The following is a 21,732-nucleotide window of genomic DNA, read 5'->3' as shown; positions in this document are numbered from 1 at the left end:
ATAAAAAATAAATTATAAAGTAATATTTTAGTAATTTTGTACTCTAAAGTAATTTTGGCTAATATTATTTAAATAATATTCATTTTTTTAAAATTACATTTGACAAAAAAATATCCAAACACAAATCACATTGACATCAATCTAATTTTAATTAAAATTAATTCTACAAAATAAATGTTAGTATGAATGTATTTTTGTAAAATTAATTTTTATTAAAATTAGAATGTTAATATAGCTTGTATTTTGATATTTTTTGAATGTGTGATATTATTTATGTTTTATCGAATCCAAAAAGCAATTTTAGTTTTTAATGAAGAGAACAAAATAATAATATTTTTTGATAGATAATTTTGTGTTATTAGTTAAAATCCTTTTTTATATTTTATACCTTTATTTTTATTTTTTTAGATATTAACCAAACTTTGTTATAAGCATAACACTTACTTATTGAATTGTAGGGTGTTTTTCAAAATTAGGCTTCCTGGATTGACAAATACGGCCCGTGTACAAGAAGTTTCAGGCCAAAGACACATGCAGAATGCAGTAGCACTGGGGAGTGTTACGTACTGCTTAACTGTTAAGGGATGCTTCCATGTTGTTGCCATCAGAATCTCGAATCCCTAATTACAGGTAAAAACTCAAGTCCATTCGATTTTACACTGAAAATTATTAAATAATTTGACTGAATTTGACGTGAAATTCACTGCATCTGATTTTAAAGAACATCGAATCACTTCCCCAGCGCCACCCTCTTCGACGGCTGCATCAAAATTGAGCTTATAGCCATTAATGCCCCTTTGGTTGCCTTCGTTACCGAGGGATGTATCGGTATCTGCTATCCTGTCCAGCGTGGCGGCGGCGGCGGCGGCCACTGCCGCATCCTTCTTAATCTACAAGTCTCACCTCCGCCTCCACAAAGAGAATCTCATAACACTCCATCAAGAGCAACCCAAACGCAATCCTCGTGGCAAGATCCTGTTCGTTTCGCGAATCCGATATTCAACTGCAGAAGCCGTAGCGAAGCGCCTCTGCGATTTGTTAGAGTCGAAAGGCCTCGTTTTGGAGGTCGTAGATGCTCGGACTTACGATCCCGAAGACCTACCCAAGGAGAACCTCATCCTCCTCCTTCATTCAACTTCGCATATTTGGAACCAACCTCCCTTTCCGTACTCCCTTAAACGCAAAGGAGCAAAGGTCTTCGCCAGTTGGCTCGTGCATAACGCGGAGAGCTCTGGGATCGGAGCGGTTGTTGTGAAGGCTTGCAGTTTCACTGCATTTGTCGTGGGCAAAAGGGATGGGAAGAATTTGATGGCTAAGGCCATCAATCATATTAGGGATTTGTATCATGTTCAATACGATTCTGATCTTGAAAAGTGGTGGGGAAGTGTTGTTGCGGCGGTTTTGGGAGATACAGTTGCTAATGGCAGGGAAACTGAACCTGAGGTCAGTTTATAACTATGCCGTTTTAATTTCTTATATAATTTTATTCTAAACACTATGATTGTTGTTCTAAACTTCTAATTCTAGGTTGATGTTGGTTGTTCTGATCCAAAAAGCATATATATGTTGGTGGAAAATGTGGATGTAGTAGATAGAAAAAGAACCTTCAGGCGCAGAATGTTAATTATCTCTGAGGCCAATGGAAGTGTTGATCTTGAAGATGGAGGTCCTGTAACTGCCCAATGGCCTCTTGCAGATGATCTAATAATCAATTCCAAATTACCAACTTTTCAAGGATTTTGTTCCCTTGGTGGCAACTTGTTCACTGCTGGTGGTATCATGTGTAATAATGGACCAAAATTTGAATTTGAGCTGGAATCGGAACATTTTTTCCCTGAAAAAATGTGGTGCCTCAAGTACGATGGTTCTACTTGGATTTGGAGTTTATGCGGAAGCATGTTCTACTACCGGATGAATCCCATAGTGGTCCCATACCATGGCAAAGTGTGCATCTTTGGGGGTGACACTGAAGGTGGATATTGGGTTGAAATTTACTATCCAAAATTAGATTTATGGGAAAAAAGGGAAGTGTCCAAAGATACGTATTTGTTTCAGAATGCTAAATCTTACTTTTTGTGGGAGGACAGAACGAAGCCTCATAAGAAGACCTTTGTTGTGTTTTATTGTTCTTTTGGTAAGAAACAGCGGTTCATCTCATATGATTTCGAGGCCAACCTTTGGGAAGTCCTTTGCTGGTGGGAGTTTCCGCCAATTCGTGATTCTTATCCAAGGAAACTCATTCGTTTGGCATGCAGTGATTATTTACTCATTGTTGACTCTGCAGCTATGTGGTACATTTATGACTTTTCTAGGAAGAAACTCGTGGCAGATGTGCACGTGAATGGTTTGGAAGATCTGACTGGACGGGTGTCATATGTTTTTTGTTGCCACTACAGCATCGAGGAAAGTCTGATTTATCTCTTCATGGAACTAAATGAAAAAGTTGTTGAGGAACGTGGTGGTGATCTTGACTCTGTTCCTTATGCTAGAGTCAAGCTCCAAATTGATGGTAAATTTTCTGCCAAGGTTGAATCCAAGGGTAATCTTAAAATTGGTTCCTATAGCAAACTCTATATGTAAGCATGAACCTTTCTCTGCTTTCTTTGTTTATAATTATTATACTGTTTCAAACTTGCTCACTCTATCCATTGAGTTTCTTTGTACAGGTTTGCTGTTGGTGATCAAGACACTGAATTAAAGAGAAGATTGTAGCTTAGCTTAGTTTTGTGCATCATACTGGTGTGGTGGCCATTATATTAATAAGAATATGTTTTGTTGAAGATATAAGATCATATAGGAATTTTCTTCAATGTTGAATTAGATATGTACAAATTACAAAAGTTGGCTCTGCTAAGATTTTAGTGGGACAGAGCAATGTGTCCAATTATGCAGGGGAGAAAAAAAGTTGATGATCGTTTTTGTTGATGCATTTAGACAAATTTAAAAAACTCATTCTCACAAAGGAAAGGAGGGATGAATGAAGGACATTGAGTCATCTTGTAAGATGTCTAAGAATAGAAGTTGCCTAAGGCCATACCTGTTGTAATTTCAACTCTGACGGTGAGTTGTAAGATTAAGATGTTTCGCATGGCTAAACGTATAACTATTCATATGAACACGTTTTTATGTAAAATTATCTAACATATCTTAGTTATCGTCTTTATATAATAATAATAATAATAATATCTGTCTGTGATAGATATTATGGTTAAATAATTCGAATAAATTAAGAGGATAATGGTCCAATGCATTCTATCTTTTCATAAAGAATAAAGATTGTTCTTTTTATAATAGAAAAAATTACAAAAAGAAAAGTATGTCGGGATTATATCATAGTCATATTAAGCATATTACTAACCTAATATTTTCATATGACATATGAATATCAGCAAACATTTTTTCCTTTTTTGGGAAAATTATTCTAAAGGATCGTTAGAAAGATTTAATTATTAAAAAAAACCTTTAATACTAAAATTATTAAGAAAGACTAAATTTTTTTATAATATTTAAGAAAAAGAACCAAATCTTTTTATAAGGAAATAAATATATTTTTAACTATTTTTTATTTAATTTAGATAAGCTTAAAACTTAAGTTAATCTGATTATAGCTTGATTTCCTCCTTCTCAACCATGGATGAAAATCGACGCCAATCGTACGGTCACAGATTCCGCCGCGGCAACATGTGGTGTACATGTTCATGATCATGGTGTGGAAATCATTGTTCTATTTAGACCGCAGATATCTCATAGCCTTGACATACCAAGTTCATGGGTGAAGTAGATCACTGGTTCAAGCAATTCAAAGTCTTCACCAATCCATTGGAGAAGTGCAAAAAGCTCATTGGTATAGAAAATCAAACTTCAATCAGATAGTTCAGCAGACTTCATAATAAAGAGGCTATATGTTGATCATAAAAATAAAAATAAATAAATAATTAATAAAAATTACTAAAATTTTAAGAAAAATAAAATTTATCAACATAAAAATTATAATAAATAAATAAATAAATAAATAAATAAAGATATATTTTGTCTCTTTATAAAAAGATTTGATTCTTCTTCTTAAATATTATAAAAAGATTTAGTCCTTCTTAATAATTTTAATATTAAAGATCTTTTTAATAATTAAATTTTTCTAACGGTCCTTTAGAATAATTTTTTCTAATTTTTTTGCAAATTAAAAATTATTTACTAAATTAATTATTATATATAAATATATATAAATTAATTTATTTTATATTTTAACATTTACTCTAATATAAGAAAGTATTTGCATTTTTAAGTCTACTAATGCCATATTTTAACTGTTATTATAATTATCTTTATTATGTTTATTAAAAAATTGAGCTTATAGCTAATAAGGATTTGAATTCTCTACATTTTGAATTTTTATTTTAGAGAGTAAAATGTAATCTTCTATCTTTGAATGATTTCTTTCTCATATTTATTTTTGACTTCCCTTATAAAATAAATTGTGAGAGATCATACTTTAGAAGATCCAAATCCAGCCAATAATGCCCCTTTGGTTGCCTTCGTTACCGAGGGATGTATCGGTATCCGCTATCCTGTCCAGCGTGGCGGCGGCGGCGGCGGTGGCCGCATCCTTCTTAATCTACAAGTCTCACCTCCGCCCGCACAAAGAGAATCTCATAACACTCCATCAAGAGCAACCCAAACGCAATCCTCGTGGCAAGATCCTGTTCGTTTCGCGAATCGGATTTTCAACTGCAGAAGCCGTAGCGAAGCGCCTCTGCGATTTGTTAGAGTCGAAAGGCCTCGTTTTGGAGGTCGTAGATGCTCGGACTTACGATCCCGAAGACCTACCCAAGGAGAACCTCATCCTCCTCCTTCATTCAACTTCGCATAACCAACCTCCCCTACCGTTCGCCGACAACAGCAAAGGGGCAAAGGACTTCGCCAGTTGGCTCGTGGATAACGCGGAAAGCTTTGGGATCGGAGCGGTTGTTGTGAAGGCTTGCAGTTTCACTGCATTTGTGGTGGGCAAAAGGGATGGTAAGAATTTGATGGCTAAGGCCGTCAATCATATTAGGGATTTGGATCATGTTCAATACGATTCTGATTTTGAAGAGTGGTGGGGAAGTGTTGTTGCGGCGGTTTCGGGAGAAGTTGCTAATGGCATGTGCAGGGAATCTGAAGCTGAGGTAGATTTCTGCATGCTCTTATCCTTTATATAATTTTTGGTTTCATATCCCATCTCTCGCCAGGATTCGATTTATTATCAATACTTAAATACTGAAATGCTTTCTATTTGATAGATAATTGTTTTAAACTGGTGATCTAATTTTGTCCTAAATATTATGATTGTTTTCTTAGTTACAGGATGATGCTGGTTGTTGTGATCCAAAATGCATATATATGTTGGTGGAAAATGTGGATGATGGAGATAGAAGTACACCTTACAGGCGCCGGATGCTAACTATCAGTGAGGCCAACTTCATGAAGAGTGGAACTGTTGATCTTGAAGACGGAGGTCCTGTAACTGTCCAATGGCCTCTTCCAAATGGTGAAGCAACCTATTCTAGATTACCATTTAAAGAATTTTGTTCCGTTGGTCTCAGCTTGTTCTTTATTGGTTACCTGGATGAGAATATTGCAACAGAACGGGTTTTTGATTACGCTGAAAAAATGTGGTGCCTCAAGTATGATGGTCATACTTGGATTTGGAGTTTATGCAGAACCATCTTCTTCCCCGACCAATTGCGCCCCATAATAATTCCATACGATGGCAAATTGTGCTTCATTGGTGATGATTTATGGGTTGATATCTACAACCTAAAATCAGAATTTTGGGAAAAGAGGGAAGTGCCCGCTAGCGTGCGCATGGATCCTCACTCTTACTTTTTGTGGGAAACCCTCATTGTGTTGTATTCTTCTGATGATGTGAATCAATGGCTCATGTCATATGATTTGAATGCCAACATTTGGAGCCCCTTTGAGTGCAATTTTCCGCCGGTTTGTGATTACCGAGCTTATAGGAAATTCGTTCGTTTGGGTTGCAGTGATTTTCTTCTTATTATTGATTTTGTATCTATTTGGTGGATCTATGACTTGTCTAAGAAGAAACTCGCGGCAGTTGTGCATGTGAATGATTTGGATGAGATAGGGGTGGTGTCTGACGTTTTTTGTTGTCACCACACAAGCAAAGAAAGTCTAATTTATGTCTTCATTAATACAGATTATATGGATATTAAAATGGATATTGAGGGTCCAAATGATTATATTAACTTTGTTCCTTATGTCAGAGTCAAGCTCCAAACAGATGGTAATTTTTTTGCTAAGGTTGAATCCAAGGGTAATCTTAAAGTTGGTCCCCATATGAAGTACTATGTGTAAGCATGCACCTTTCTCTTCTCACTGTTCTTTCTATTATTATAATGTCTCAAACTTAATAATTCATGACCCTATCCATTGTGGACAGGTTTGCTGCTGAAGACCAAGACATTAAAGGGAAGACTACTGTAGCATAGATGTTGCTGTTAGGAATATGTTTTCTTGAACAGAGTTGATTAGGCTGTATTATTCTTATCACATAGTTTTAAGACCGAGTTACTTTTTCGGCTAATTTTTTTTGATATTGGAGGTATGTGTGAGTTGTGTTTGATTATGGTGTATACAGGTGTTAGACACAGGTGTGGGATAGGGAAAAATCGGACCGTCCGAGTTCTTTGTTAAAAATTCGTTCACCACAAATCGGACCGTCCGATTAGTTTTTGTTTTTTTTGTTTTTATTTAAAATAAAATCGGACCCTCCGTTTACATTTTTTGTTTTTTTTTTTTTTCCCTAAACTGTAAACGGACCCTCCGTTTTACAAGTTTTGTTTTTTTTAATGTTTCCCTTAAGAGAAAACGGACCCTCCGTTTTTGGATTTTTCTTTTTTTTTTTAAAATCAAAACGGACCCTCCGAGTTTCATTAAAAAAATATTTTTTTGTAGATTCTCTCTAATCGGACCGTTTGAGTTTCTTGTTCTAAATCGCTCGGTCCGATTTCAGCCTCCTGACACCACACGCAAGAAAAGCACCCATATTCTCCATAATACTGTATCACTCCACACCTTCCTCCATATTAAAAATAAAAAGTGCTTTTTTTTGTCTCTCTTATGTTGAGGATTGAGGTTATTCAACAACTTTTCCAATTTCCAAATAAAAAAAATGGAAGGTAGTATAGTAGGTGGTTTAGAAACTAAAGATGACTGGCAATACTAAGTAATTAGAAACTAAAAATGTTTTTGTTGATGCATTTAGACAAATTTGAAAAAACTCATTCTCACAAAGGAAAGGAGGGATGAATGAAGGAATGAAGACGACTAGTTTGGCTCATGAGTTTGTCATTGAAGGATAAATGTAATATTAGAAAAATTTGTAAACAAATTATTGGGTATATAGAAAAAGAGCTGCATATCGTGTATTGGATTCAGGAATAAATTTTGTTTATAATGAAGAGGAAAAAAAAATAATGTTTTCTTCTTTCTTTTTTTGGTATAGATATAGATAGTTTTAATAGTGTTAATCCACTTCTTTACTTTACGTCATTACTATTCATTTTTCTCTTTTTTTTTTTATTGTTTAGTAATATCTGAAGTTTTAATTTTGTACCTCTACTATATTCGGTCTTTTTTTAAAAAAAATATTTAGTAATATCTGAAATTCTGATTTTTATGGAATTTGGAAGCAATTTTTTATATCCCAATTTTGTGAGGATCATTAATTCTTTGTAAATGAATGGTAGATGATAAGTAACAAAATGTTTAGTTCCTATAATATACATTTTTTTGGCAAAAGCATACAAATTTTAATAAGCAAATACAAGATACCCTTAAAACAATTTTTTTTCTTTAAATACAAATTTCTCTTTAATTTTAATATAATAATTTACAAACATCACGCTAGCCTATACCCATGTACCATTGAAAAGTAATTCACGCTTTAATAGCAAGACAAACTCCAATAAAAATATTATAATTATTTTTATATATAAATATTTTTTAATTATTAGATAATAAATTATAAAATTAAATTTTAATATATTATAAAAATATTATCTTTATTTAAAATATGAAGATATAAATAAATTATATTTTTAAACAAATATTTTTATAAAAAAATATTTTGGCATTTTCGTGGCTTCGTCAAAATAAGTGCGTATTAACAAAACATACAAGACAAATCATTGTAGTATTTGTAGTTATTAATTAAAGTTTATTTAAAGAGTTGTCCCTCTTCCTTTTTTTTTTATCTATCCCTTTTATTTCTTTAACTACTCTATCTCTTTTATATATTATTATCAATGACTAATTATAAATTTAATAATCAAAATATACAATATGACATTCTTTAATTGTATCAAAACTAAAATATTGTAATTGAAATTAAAATATAGCTATATATTATATTATATTATATATTACTATCTAATTTAATAACAAAATATGTCACATGACACTCTTATTAAATTTGAGAGAAAATATTTTTCTCCAAAATTAATAAACTCCCTTCTTAAATTCTCTCATCTAGCTCTCTCTCTCTTTTCTATTTTTCTCTACCATTCTCACTTGATACATAATTTATTTTATATTATTATCTAATTTAATAACCAAATGTGTCACATGATCTTATCTTATTAAAATTAAGAGAAAATATTTTCCTGCAAAATTAATAAACTTAATTTCTAAATTCTCTCATCTATCTCTTTTTTTTTTCTATTTTTCTCTTCCATTTCGACTCTATATATAATTTATATTTTATATTTTATATTAGTGATTTGACAAATCAAAATGTGTCACCTAATATTTTTTATTATAATTAAAATAAAATTTTTCTTTTAACATTAACAAATTCCCTCTCTCAATCTTCATTTTTATCTTTCTCTCTTTTTTCTCTCATTTTCTATTTTTTCTATCTTTTTGTTCTACACAAAATAATATTATTCAAATAAAAATTATTATTATTATTATAAACATATTTTTTAGTTTTTTTATTTAGTTTTAATTTTTTTACTGCTTATCTTTCTAATCTATATTTTTATTTTTATTTCTCTTCTTTTAAATATTTATTAAATATAATTTGGAGAGAATACTAATGTTATGATTAAAAGTTAAAATCATGATTTAATTGTTTAAAAAAATTGATTTTGAGTTACTTTTATAACTATCAATATAATTTTTTATGCTAATATTTAATTATATTTTTATATACATAGAGAAAAAAATAATATTTTTAAATAGCAAGCATAAAAAATAGTTATTTCTATTTGTACAACAAACTTAACACCTAATCAAAAGTATGAAAATTAAATATTTTCAAATTTTAGATAATGAATATTAAAATTAACTATTAGTAATAAATCAAACTCTTTCACATGAAAATAAAAACTAAAAATCTTATTATTTGATTTTTTATCTACGGAGACACTGGTCTTCTTAGCCGACAGAAACTTTTGTCCCTTACGATCTTTTTATAAAAGTAGTTTAATTTTATAAATCTTTTGTGCTATAATTTATAATGTCCGGATAAAATCGATATAATTTTAAAAAATTTATATTCCTATAATATAATTACGAATAAAAATATTAGTTTATATATAAATACATGATAACTAATTTAATAATTAACTTTTAATATACATAAAATTTTTGTTGATAATTAGCAACTAAAAATATATGTATTAGTTTTTTTATATTTATCAAAATCTAATTAAAAGTGATAACATATAGTAGATATTATGCAAGTGAATACTTATATATAATTATTTTTATATGAAGTTTATAATTAAAAATTATTAGATGATAATTTAGTTAGATTGATCAACTCATTTAATAATTTTTAAATATTAACTTTATATAAAGACAATTACCCATAAATTTTTATCTATTAGATACAAATTGCAACAAAGTTTTACCCTTTTACTATATCTCTCTTTCCATTTTCATAATTACCCACCAACATTCTCCTATCCTAACTAGGGGTGTTCAAAACCGATCCGAATCGAACTAAATCGATCAATCGAACTAAAAAACCAAAAATTGAATAAACCGATAACTAAAAAAACTAAAAAAAATATATTTTGTTGTTTTTGTTGCAGTTGGATTCGATTTTCGATTCTGACAATGAAAACTCCAACCAAACCGAACCGAAAAAATAAAAAATCCTAAAAAAACCAAGTCTACTCCTATTGGTGTCAATTGAGTCCAAAATTTTAGAGCCGGCTCTAATCCTCTAAAAAATTCTAGCCCATAGCTTTAAAATTACAAAATCATATTTTGTTAGTCCTAGCCCTCATTAAGCCCTCCGAACAAAAATAAAAATAGGGCTGGCCTACAAGCCCTAAAAGCCCGAAAACTGAAGCTTGAAGATGAACCCAAAGGGGCTGTTTTGGTCAAGAACCTTTTCTTGGCTGCTGATCCTCACCTTAGACCCTTGATGCAAAAAGATGATAAATTGAGTGTTTCGCAATGCTCCAGTCCTTCACCCATGACTCAGTAAGTTTATGCTCATTTATTTATTTATTTTATAAGTTGTTCAATTTCTGAGGTAATGAAAGGATATAATAAATGGTGCTAAAGAAAATTTTGTTGATTTCATAATTTGAGTTTTGTCATTAATTGAATGCAACAAATTTGTTTTATAAATGAAAAATATTAGATGATTAATATTTTTATTTTTATTTTTATCTTATATTTAAATTAATATTAATTAATTATCTTTTTTCTAACTAAAAGTGTTAATTCGTTTGTATTCTCGTTACTGCTAAATATGACTGACACAAAAAAAATATAAAAAAAATCATACTATATGATTAGCAAATAAAAGCTACAAAACTTAAAAAAATTTTAGTTTCCATTCCAAATAAAATTTGCTTAACATCTGATCTTTGGACTTCCAGTACTAATGAGAGATTTATATGTTTGACTGCACATTTTGTTGATGAGAACTAGAAATTACAGAATAAAATTTTCAATTTTTGTCATATGCCTCCTCCTCACACAGAATTTGAGTTGTCTTCTAAAATCTTTACGCTTTTGACTGAGTGAAAAATTGATAAAAATATTTTTTCTATTACTTTAGATAATGCTTCTTCTAATGATATTTGTGTTGAACACTTGAAAAGTACTTTGGATGTGCATGGTTCATTGTTGTGTGGTAGTGAATTCTTTTATGCTCGTTGCTCTGCTCATATTTTAAATCTTATTGTCCAAGATGGAATGAAAATATGTGGTGATGCAGTGCATAAGATTAGAGAGTCTATTAAGTATATGAGAAAATCTGAAAGTCGAATGGTTAAGTTTAAATAATGTTTTGAAGATATTGAGGGACTTGAGTATACGACTGCATTATGTTTAGATGTTCCTACTAGGTGGAATTCACTTTATGCAATGCTTGCAAGTGCTATTCCTTATAAGAAAGCTTTTGAAATGTATAAAGTAAAAGAAGATGGGTTTAGGGAGTATTGTCCTTCATCAGATGAGTGGAGAAGAATTGAAAAGATATGTGATTTCTTGTTATCATTTTACGAAACTACCAAGTTGATGTCTAGAACTTCTTACCCAACATCCAACTTGTATTTTTTACAAGTTTGGCAAATCCAGCTTATTTTAATGAATAGTTTGAAAAATGATGAAGTGCTTATAAGGAATATGGGAGAAAAAATAATGATTAAGTTCAAGAAATATTGGGAGGAATACAGTGTTGTTCTTGCATTTGGGACAGTTCTTGATCCTATATTTAAACTCAACACTTTGGTTTATTGCTATAATGAGATTATCCTATTAGTGCTAAAGACAAAGTGGAGCATGTGAAGAGTAAGTTATACAAGCTCTTTCAGGTTTATAACCAAAATTCCTCTACAACTGTAGAGAGTTCTTCCCAACTTCCGAGTAATTTTTCTCAAACAACATCTTCTGCAATTGGAACTCAACTTATTAAAATTGTTGGTGTAAGTATTTTTATCTACTTGGTTATATGTATTTTTTATTTTTCATGCTTTTTGATTCATATATTGTTTGTAATGCAAAGGATTTGATGTCCCGTAATCAAGAAGCTGAAGTGAAAAGTGGAAAGAACCAACTGGATATTTATTTGAGTGAAGCAACATTTTTTGCAATGATGCAATCATTGATGTTTTGCAATGGAGGAAAGACAACCATCATTGTTTTCCAACACTATCACTAATGGCACGAGATTTGTTGAGCATTCCTATTACTACCGTGGCTTCAGAATCTGCATTTAGCATGGGTTCTCATGTTTTGAATAAATATAGAAGTCGTTTGTTGTCAGATAATGTTGAAGCGGTAATTTGCACCAGAAATTGGATACGTGGATATGATGATTTTGGTATATTATATTTATGACATACATACTTGAGTGATTTTGAACATTATTATGTACTACTTTGCTAATATATTTATTTACTTTTTTCTAGAGGAAGATAAAGATGAGCAAGATATTGCAAAAGGAGAAGGCTATTCTTTAGGAGTTGGGAGTTGGTTCCAATGATGTTATTGACTTACATGAAGATGAAGATGAAAATTAAGTATATTGAATTAAGTTTAATTTGCTTTGAAGACTATTTATAATTATGTTTTTGGACTTTGGATTATATTTATTTTGTCTATGGGACTATTTATAACTATGTTTTTGTATTTTGGATAATTGGATTATGTTTATTTATTTTGAAGACTATTTATATTTAATATTTATATTTATATTGATTTAAATAGAAAATATTAGATATGTTCTTATAAATAAAAAAAATAATTTTAGGCGGGCTTAGCCCGCCAGCCCGCCATTGCGGGGCGGGTTAGGATTTTGGGACCGCCTGAATAGGCGGAGGGAAGCGGGCCGGCCCGCCAGAAGGCGGGCTTCCGGCAGGATAGGCTTTTCCGCCTACCACCCCTAGTTACAGTGCAGTTATTGAATTCAGTTTATAAGTTTAGTATTGATGAATCTTGTTCCACTATCCAATATAAGCTGTATCACCTGCTTTATTTGGTGATGTATTCAAGAGAATTGAATTCAGTTTATAAGGAATTGCAGAATTGCCCTCGACAAATCAACAAGTTACAAAGTAGGTAGAAGTTAGAATGTCTTATCATTCATCAACTATGATGACAAATTTAGCATACCCAAACAGCGTAAATAATCTATTCCATATTAAATTCCTCCAGGCATGTTAAATTGGTATCTTGAGGGCCTTGGCTTTTTATAACAAGAAAGGAATCCTAAAAACCTAAACAAGATTTCAAACAGATAAAGTATCTGGTTCACATCAAGGTAACTAGAGGGTTCATCAAACATATATATCTCTGCATTCTGGATGGCAAAAACTGCAATGGCAAACCTTTAGAGCTCTCCACCAGAAAGATCACCAACATTACAGTCTATAACTTGGTTAAGCTCTAGATCAGCACAAAGCTCTGCCTTCTTATCTCTCTCATCTTTCTGATCAAGCACCAGCCCCCACATTTCCTTGCGCTGCTTTTGGCTGCCCCACATTTCCTTGCACTGCTTTTGGAATGTGGTCAACATACTGAGGCTTGATGATAGCCTATATATAATTCACGATCAATCAAAATAAGCACAATTACTAAGATGTATACACATTTTTTTCTTACGAAAAGTATGATACCTTTTCAATAAATTCAAGCAACAGCTTAAAGTTGAATAGTGAGTGCTCAAAAATTTGTCAGCACATCAAAACCCACATTACCAAGTACAAAATTAAAAACGGTTTTATTGAACACTAAGACAAAGAATTCTACAGCAATCTACAGCAAAGCATTTAATTTTAGGTGCATGATGAGAATTTAAATCTACAATGCCTTCAAACTTGCATTAACATATTCAAAATCTTTTCAATCTGTATTACCTACTTTGAAGATATGGGTAGTGGCAATGTAAAATGGGTGCTCAACTAACATTTCTTGTGTGACAATGTTAATATAATATATTTGTGACAATAAGGCATTTTAATATACCAATGTTTGATGCAGTCGCCTACAAACTAATTTTGTGACTTGATACTTATTTACAGAAATATTTTCAGGTACATTAACTTAACAACAATGATATGTAAATCACTTCTAAGGGAAACAAAATAATAAGTAACAAACTTCCCTGGACCTATTTGCAAAATCATTGCATTGCTTCTCTTTTGAAGCAGTTTTACAAACTAGCTTAATAGAAACTAAACTTCTACCATGACATAATTAAACAGTGATCCAGTATCAAGACTTGAATGAGAAAATGATAGACAATATGCACAGGTATAAAAAAGCAAACATAATATTTAGTTACTATTTTCATTGTAACAATAAGAAAATCAATAAAAACATCACTGCATACATATAGAATAGAAACACAAACATCACTTTCAGATCATTTTCAAGAATACGAGTAAAATAATTTTACAATTCAGATCCTCGAAATAGATAATCCTAACAGCAAAGGAATAAAACAAAACAAAATCCTCTAACAGAACATCAAAAACCCAAAGAATAAATAAAATAGTCCAATTACACATGCAAGTTTTTTTGACATCTAAATCCAACTAAGTTGGGTTAAACTCAACAAAAACTAATTTCAAATTAATATGAAAAATGCTTCTTTTCCCTTGATCAAAATTGAAACAATCAAACTTCAAACGACGCTCAAAATCTTTTAAAAATCTCTCAAAATCTTCGTGAAAATTCAAAGATATCTCAAAGTTATGTTTGAAATCTTCATCAAGAAATATAGAAACCGAAGATGAAAGATTATTGAAAGTACTATTCACTAATCGTCCAGTTTTTTCACTTTTCTCTTTCACATTTTCGATCGCAAAACACTAGATAGTCATATTTCTATTTATTTAGTAGATTCATTTGGTATTTTTGTGTTAAAGTACATATTACTGTTCTCATTATACTGTTCATTTTGTGATAATTTTATTAGGTCGGTGTAAAAATGTTACGTAGTATTTTTCGTATAAGTTAACCTATATTTACATGTGTTTGAGAGACCATTTAACATGTCATATTAATAAATTTTGATACTGTCAGCAACAGAAGTGACGAAAGGATTAATGTGACTAACTTAAAGTTTTTGAAAAATAAATTTAATTAAAAAATATTTTAAAAATCAATTTAAAAAATAAATAATCTTTTAGTGACGAATTTAACCATTTACTTTTGTATTTGTACTATACTCAACCAATATAATTCATATAATAATGTTTGGTGAGAGGAACATTTTATGTGTACTAGTTTTATCAATTTCACTAATCACTATATTATATGAGAGAAGTTTGAAGATTAATAATTTTAATTTACATTGGTCAATACATTTAATTAGTAGCTCACACATTTAGCTCAGCAGTTTAGAACCATATTTTAAATTAATATTTTTAAATATTAGTGATTAACTACTGAATAAAAATAATAAATTGTATTAGTTTTTTAATATTATTCATATTATATTTCATATTGAATTTTTAAGATTGGGCTATCAAAAGTTGCCTCCAAATTTCATACACACACATAGTAGAGTAACAAAATCGGAATTTCATATTACTAAATAATTATAATAAAACAGAGAACAAATGGATGATAAAGATGTAAAGTGAAAATTATCTATGCCAAAAAATTTTTATTATTTTATTCTCTTCGTTAGAAACAAAAATTGCTTTCTGTATCCAATAAAAGATATCTCTATCCCTATATAAATATTTCTAATAATACAATTATCCTCAATGAAAAACTCATAAACCAAACTAATCATCTTTGTTCCTTCATTCACGAATCACAAATATAATCCTCCCCTTGTTTCTCTTGTGAAATGAGTTTTTCAAATATTTGTGAATGAATCAACAAGAAGGATCATCAACCTTTCTATGATCTCTCCCCTGCATATGCTTTGTCCCACTAGAAATTTTCTAGAACCAGATTCTGTACATAGCTAATTTTCACATTGAAAAAAAATTCCTATATGATCTTAAAAAGCAAGAACCAAGAAATTTCTATTTACTCTTATTTATTCCTTGCTTCACCAACCAGCATTGCAACTCATCTTTGTTTTCTTATTTTATTGAAAAAAGTATCAACTTTTTTAAATTTATCTAATATGTAATTCGACATTTAAAAACAATTAAATACTACTTAAAAAAAAGTGATTACTCACATGAAATTATTTTTATGTAAAGACGATAAGTAAAAACTATTAGATGATATAAAATATTTGGCTAAATTATCGTGTCATCTTGATCGACCTGTTGCAATGTTGATTTGTTATGAAACAACTCATGGATCCAATAAAAAGAAACAATTTTGTTGATGATGATCAAGAACCCAAAGAAAAAGGAGTGATCAAAAGATCATAAGGTGCCCAAAGAGCATCCAAAGGACAAGGTCTATTAGCATCAAGCCTCATCCATGGCTTCCCTTTCCCACTCCAATGCAACAAACTCACAGGTCCAGGATGAAGATCCCTACACAAACCTCTAAAGTTATCTCCACCAAGCCCATGCTGGTTCCACTGATGATCCACACTTCCGATCTTTCCCGCGAAAACCAGCAAAAATGGCGGCAGCGATCCAAGCTCATAGATCCTCATCCTCTTCTGAAGCTCCATCCATTCCTCTATCTTCCTTGTGTAATCTCCTTCCCGCCATTTCTCAAGATCAATCACCATCACCCCAGTGTTGAAGTAACAAGCTTTTCGATTCGCAAACGTTAGTGAAAGCGAAGGCTTGGACCAAAACGTGGGAGTGAAGTAAGCTGTGAAGTTTGCATTGCAGTATTCCGGTGCTGCAAGAACTTGATCCTTGTTTAATGGGGTGGAGGCTAGTTTCGTAATTTCATCGACTAGAACGAGGTCGGAGTCGAGGTAGATGATCTTTTTCACGCATGTTGGGAGAATGGTTGGGAGGTAGGATCTTGCGTAGTTTAGAGGGCAATCGAGGACGGAGCGAATTGATGTTGAAATCAGACCAGACACTAATTCGTCGCTGAAGTTATAGAGTTTGAATTTGAGGTATGGGGATGATTTTGAGAGTGTGGTGTGTAAGAGTGATGATGAGTTGGATTTTGTTGATGAAACAAAATGGAAGAAGATGTTTTGTGGACATGAAGAGTGTTGAAGGACACTTAGGATTACTGCCATGGAACCTCGTATGTATGTCTTGTCTAGTGTCATTGCAACATGAACTAGTTCATCAGAGCATATGTAATTATTGTCTTCAATGGAGGGGCAATTTGGGAAATTGTAGAATTGAGGTGCCTCTTTGAATTGGTGTTGGAAGAGTTAATACTCAAAATGACCTTAAAATTTGACCTCTGACTCAATTTAGCCTTTAAATTTTTAATTGACTCAAATTGTACTATGAAATTTTGACCCGTGTCTCAATTTGACCCTTTCGACGTTTTTTGCCACCAGAAAACAATTTTAAATAACATGTGGCACTGTAACAGTTAGATGACATGACCAAAATTTTCAAAGCATCAATTTAACCCCTAACAATTTGAACATAAAACCTAGCGCAGCTCCAATTCCACAAATCGTAGTAGTTAATGTGTGTACTAAGTACACATGATAAGTTTATTATTATTAAAATTTTTTAAATATTTTCATTTAATAAATATAAAATAAATACATTAAAAATTTAAAATTTTTCATATTTTTAATAAAAAATTTATTAATTTATAAACTTAACATGTCTCTATAAGACACAAAATAAATAAACTTTTATTTTTATTAGTAACAAATAATTTTTGTATTTAACATACTAGGAGTTTTCTTAAATGGGTAAAGTATATTTTAATTTTTGGTGATCCAAATTTCTTTTTGAATCATAACCATTGAAAATTTGAACTAATGGTTAAGATTCAACCATTTTATTAATTATATAATAATTATATTTATATTTAAATATTTTAAATAATCATTTTATTTTAAAATTTCAATTTTACCCTTTTTTTTCCTCTTTTTCTCTCTCTCACTCCCGTTTCTATACATCACTACACCTGATTCAATTTCATTTGTTCTTTCCCCGGCTCTTATTGCAAATAACATAATTCTCACATAATACACAACAAAAGGTTAAGAATGTTAGTTCTTATATTTTATTTTTTCTATTACTGCTATTTTTTCTATTTTCTTTTTTTCATTTGACTCATTTTTTTCACATATTTAATTTTTTAATCTCAAACCACCAAATCTCTATTAACACTTATTAACACCTAGGATAATAAGTTTTTGGAGTCCTAATAAATATGGATGTAAAATTTTTGGTCGATGCCTATTTGACAAATTTAAAAATTGAAATCTCAAAAAAGAAAGACCCAAAATTTGCAATCTCAATTTACAATGCTTAGTTACATATATAGGTGATAAAGTGCCATGAAGGAAGGGTCATATGAAGAACAATTCCTGTCGAAAAGATTCATAGCGCCTCAACCTTCATGAATGTCAATGGCCACACTTGAAAAGGTTGGTGGAAGAACTCGAGGTTCTTTTTTTAAAAAAGATGATAAAGAAAAAGGATATTAATGACATTTTGCAAAATTATTTCATATTTTTTCTATAAAGACCATTAAGATCTAATAATCGGTTATAATATATTTTGGTGGTGCAGTGGTTAGTGTGATGATAACAATAGTGATTGTTGGAGGGTGGATATTGGAAGAAGATGTAAAAAGAGGAAGAAGATGTGAGAGGAAGAAAATGAGGATATTTATGTAATTTATTATTTTATTTTATAATTTTTTTATCAAACCATTAGGTTTATGTTCAAATTGTGAGGGATTAAATTGATGCTTTGAAAAATTTGGCCATGTCATCTAACTATTACAGTGTCACGTGTCATTTAAAATTGCCAAGTCAGCTTTTCGGTGACGAAAAACGTTTGAAGGGCCAAATTGAGGCACTGTCAAAATTTCAGGTACAATTTGAGTCAATTAAAAATTTAAGGTCTAAATTATGTCGGAAGTCAAATTTCAGGGCCATTTTGAGTATTAACTCGGTGTTGGAAATTGGTGTTTGTTGAGGATGCACATGGTAGCAATAATAAAAACAATTCAACTAGGTATCTTTTAGAAGTTGTACAATATTCAACTTTTTATTATAATACTTTAAAAAATAAGTAAAATAAACACATTTAAAAATTATAAATAGATTTAGTATCTTTTTAAAATTAAATACACATTTAAAATACAAACTAAATAAAATTAAAATTTAAAATTTAAATTTCAATTTTAAATTTCTGTTTTAAATTTAATATATTTAATTATTAATATATTACAATTTAAATATACATACAAAAATTAAATTAGTTAAAATTCAAAATTTATTTTTCTATGTCGTGAAATACCCATAAATTCGTGTTGGTACTGCTGCTACTTGGTCTATAAATGGAAGCAGGCTTTCAATTCATTCATTCCTGTTCTCATTAACCCCTTCTCTTTTTTGCGTTTATTATGTTTTTTACTTTTCTTTCTCTCATAGGTATTCTATTTTATTTTTCTTTCTTCATTTTCTTTTTTTTTTTTTGTCATTTTAGGCTTTATTATGTTGTTGTTCTGTTTTTTTCTCATCACTTTTAAAATGGATTTTTATAATTTTAAATGTGTTTATGTTGTTTATTATATTCTTACGTACATATATAAGTTTATGCTTAATTTTAGATGTGTTTACATTGTTCATTATGTTTTTATGTATATATATAAGTTTTTTTACATAAATTTTGAATATATTGATAAAATATTTAGAGTGCATTCTTATAATTTTGGATGTGTATTTGAGTTTATTTTTTTGTGTTCAATATATAATTTAAAACTACAATAATAATAATTTAAATGTGTTAATACATAATTTTAAATGTGTTTATGTTGTTTATTTAATTTTAGATGTATTTTTGATATAAATTTTAAATATTTTGAATAAAAAAAATTAAAGTGAGTTTAATTGATTTTAAAAACTTCACTGAATTTAAAAATTTCATTGATTTAATAATAATAATAATAATAATAATTAAAAAAAGAAAGAAGAAGAGGTGTTACCTGACTTCACCGATGAGAACGTTCTGGTTTAGCTCAAAGATGGGAGGTGCTTCTCATTGTTAAGACTTAAGAATGTAACATTAAAGAAAAAAAGAAGAAACAGTGTCTCTTATATGAAATAACGTAAAAAATAAAATAAAAACTAAATAAATTCATATGAATAAAATAAATAAAAAAAATTTCATACACAGCATAAATACAATGTAGTAAATAGGGGTGACAATGGGTAGGGTAGGGTAGGGTTTGGAGCCAACCCTAAACTCGCGGGTTGAGAATATCTCAACCCTAACCCTACCCGTTCTTAACCCGCGGGTACCCGACCCTACCCGCGGGTTACAAAAAAATATAACGTTATTATATAACTTGATAATAATTTAAAATAGAACTGACTTTTATGTAAAAAAAAATATTAAATTATCAATTAATAATCTTCTTTTAGTGGCTAAAGATTTTTTGCATTTAGTGAAAGATTTTTAGTTCAACATCCACTTGAAACATATTTTTATATAAGTATATAGCATATACATATATAGGGTGCGGGTTGGTCGAGTAGGGTTAAAACTCAACCCATACCCTACTCGACCCGCACGAAAACCCTACCCGCACCCTACCCTACCTGCTGTTGACAACCCTACCCGATCGAATGGGGTTGGATTTGGTATCCGCGGGTAAGGTACGTATTGCCACCTCTAGTAGTAAAAGATAAAAGAAAAAAGAATTTATATGAACAAAAAATAATAAAAAATCATAAAAATTAATAAAAATACATAAAAAATTATAGCACTACAAGAAATAAAAAAATCAACAATATTTGTCATATGAATAAAAGAAATACAATAAAATAAATAAAAAATTATATAAACAAAGTCAAACAAAAATAAAAAAATTCATAAAAAATATACATATAAAAAATAATATAAAAAATGACAAAAAAACCTCATATAGAACATAACATCAAAAATCATAAGACTAAAAATTTAAATATGAAAATAAATACTAAAAATAATAAAAAAAATTAAAATATTTAATTTACTAGTGATTGAAACAAATCTGAACGATTTTGATGGGAAAAAATGGAAGGAAGAACTATAAAAAAGTAGAAAAAACTACAGAAAACTATTGTGAAACTTATAATTATTGGTATCCTTTTTATAGAAGAAAATGAAGGATAAAGTTGGTAAAAAAAATTTTTCTCACCTAATTTTCTAAAGGTAATTAGCAACTATGAATGTGAAATGCAGAAGCTACAAATTTTAGCTTCTTCTCAACGTGGATTCAGAGGCAGAATCGTTTCTACGTTTATAAAGAAAAAAATTGCCAAACATAAAAGTGAAACTTTTAAGAAGGTCAAACGACTTCTTTTTTTCACCAATACTTTTGCCAAACACACCCTAAGTTGATACCCAAATTTAAAAATTGAAAAAATAATTTTATTACAAATTTGATTATAGCGCAAAACCAAAAGAACAATTTGATTGGTGTCTCACGGTACGGTGAGCACTAGAATCATTGGAATTGAATTTGGAAATTGGAATGGATGTAATATGTTGACATGCAAAACACCGGGGTCAATGCAAAAGGTTGACATTTTGACTTTTTAGTGTTAACTGTTAAGTATATCGGCATTTATGATGCATTTGCTTTGTATTCTCTTTTTTTTTTTATGTTTTTTTATGGTGCATTTGC

General features: G+C 30.2%; 3 protein-coding genes across 5 annotated transcripts; 2 read left to right on the top strand and 1 right to left on the bottom strand.

Moving 5' to 3' along the window:
• The first annotated feature begins 461 nt into the window (after nucleotides 1–461).
• LOC130932831 (uncharacterized) lies at nucleotides 462–3,113 on the top strand. Of its 2 annotated transcripts, none has more exons than XM_057862262.1 (4): nucleotides 462–630; nucleotides 722–1,443; nucleotides 1,528–2,576; nucleotides 2,667–3,113. In XM_057862262.1, exons 2-4 carry the CDS (start codon nucleotides 790–792, stop codon nucleotides 2,710–2,712), a joined length of 1,749 nt encoding a protein of 582 aa, XP_057718245.1. In that variant the 5' UTR covers nucleotides 462–630; nucleotides 722–789; the 3' UTR covers nucleotides 2,713–3,113. The 2 variants fall into 2 exon arrangements, with proteins under 2 accessions (XP_057718245.1, XP_057718244.1); XM_057862261.1 differs by having other exon boundaries at nucleotides 468–630; nucleotides 743–1,443.
• A 1,360-nt stretch (nucleotides 3,114–4,473) lies between these two features.
• On the top strand, nucleotides 4,474–6,777 carry LOC130932691 (uncharacterized). 2 transcript variants are annotated; one of them, XM_057862086.1, is made up of 3 exons: nucleotides 4,474–5,162; nucleotides 5,341–6,350; nucleotides 6,440–6,777. In XM_057862086.1, the coding sequence occupies exons 1-3, from the start codon at nucleotides 4,515–4,517 to the stop codon at nucleotides 6,486–6,488; spliced, it is 1,707 nt and encodes a 568-aa protein (XP_057718069.1). In that variant the 5' UTR covers nucleotides 4,474–4,514; the 3' UTR covers nucleotides 6,489–6,777. The 2 variants fall into 2 exon arrangements, with proteins under 2 accessions (XP_057718069.1, XP_057718068.1); XM_057862085.1 differs by having other exon boundaries at nucleotides 4,477–5,162; nucleotides 5,335–6,350.
• Nucleotides 6,778–16,317: 9,540 nt separating this feature from the next.
• Nucleotides 16,318–17,200, bottom strand: LOC130936702 (probable galacturonosyltransferase-like 1). Its single transcript, XM_057866835.1, has one exon. It carries the CDS (start codon nucleotides 17,183–17,185, stop codon nucleotides 16,331–16,333), a length of 855 nt encoding a protein of 284 aa, XP_057722818.1. The 5' UTR covers nucleotides 17,186–17,200; the 3' UTR covers nucleotides 16,318–16,330.
• Nucleotides 17,201–21,732: the final 4,532 nt, after the last annotated feature.

The sequence above is a fragment of the Arachis stenosperma genome, chromosome 6 (assembly GCF_014773155.1).
Source record: "Arachis stenosperma cultivar V10309 chromosome 6, arast.V10309.gnm1.PFL2, whole genome shotgun sequence".
Classification (NCBI taxonomy): Eukaryota; Viridiplantae; Streptophyta; class Magnoliopsida; order Fabales; family Fabaceae; genus Arachis; species Arachis stenosperma.
The sequence above is the reverse complement of the archived record's forward strand: the minus strand, read 5'-3'. Positions and strand labels throughout refer to the sequence as shown.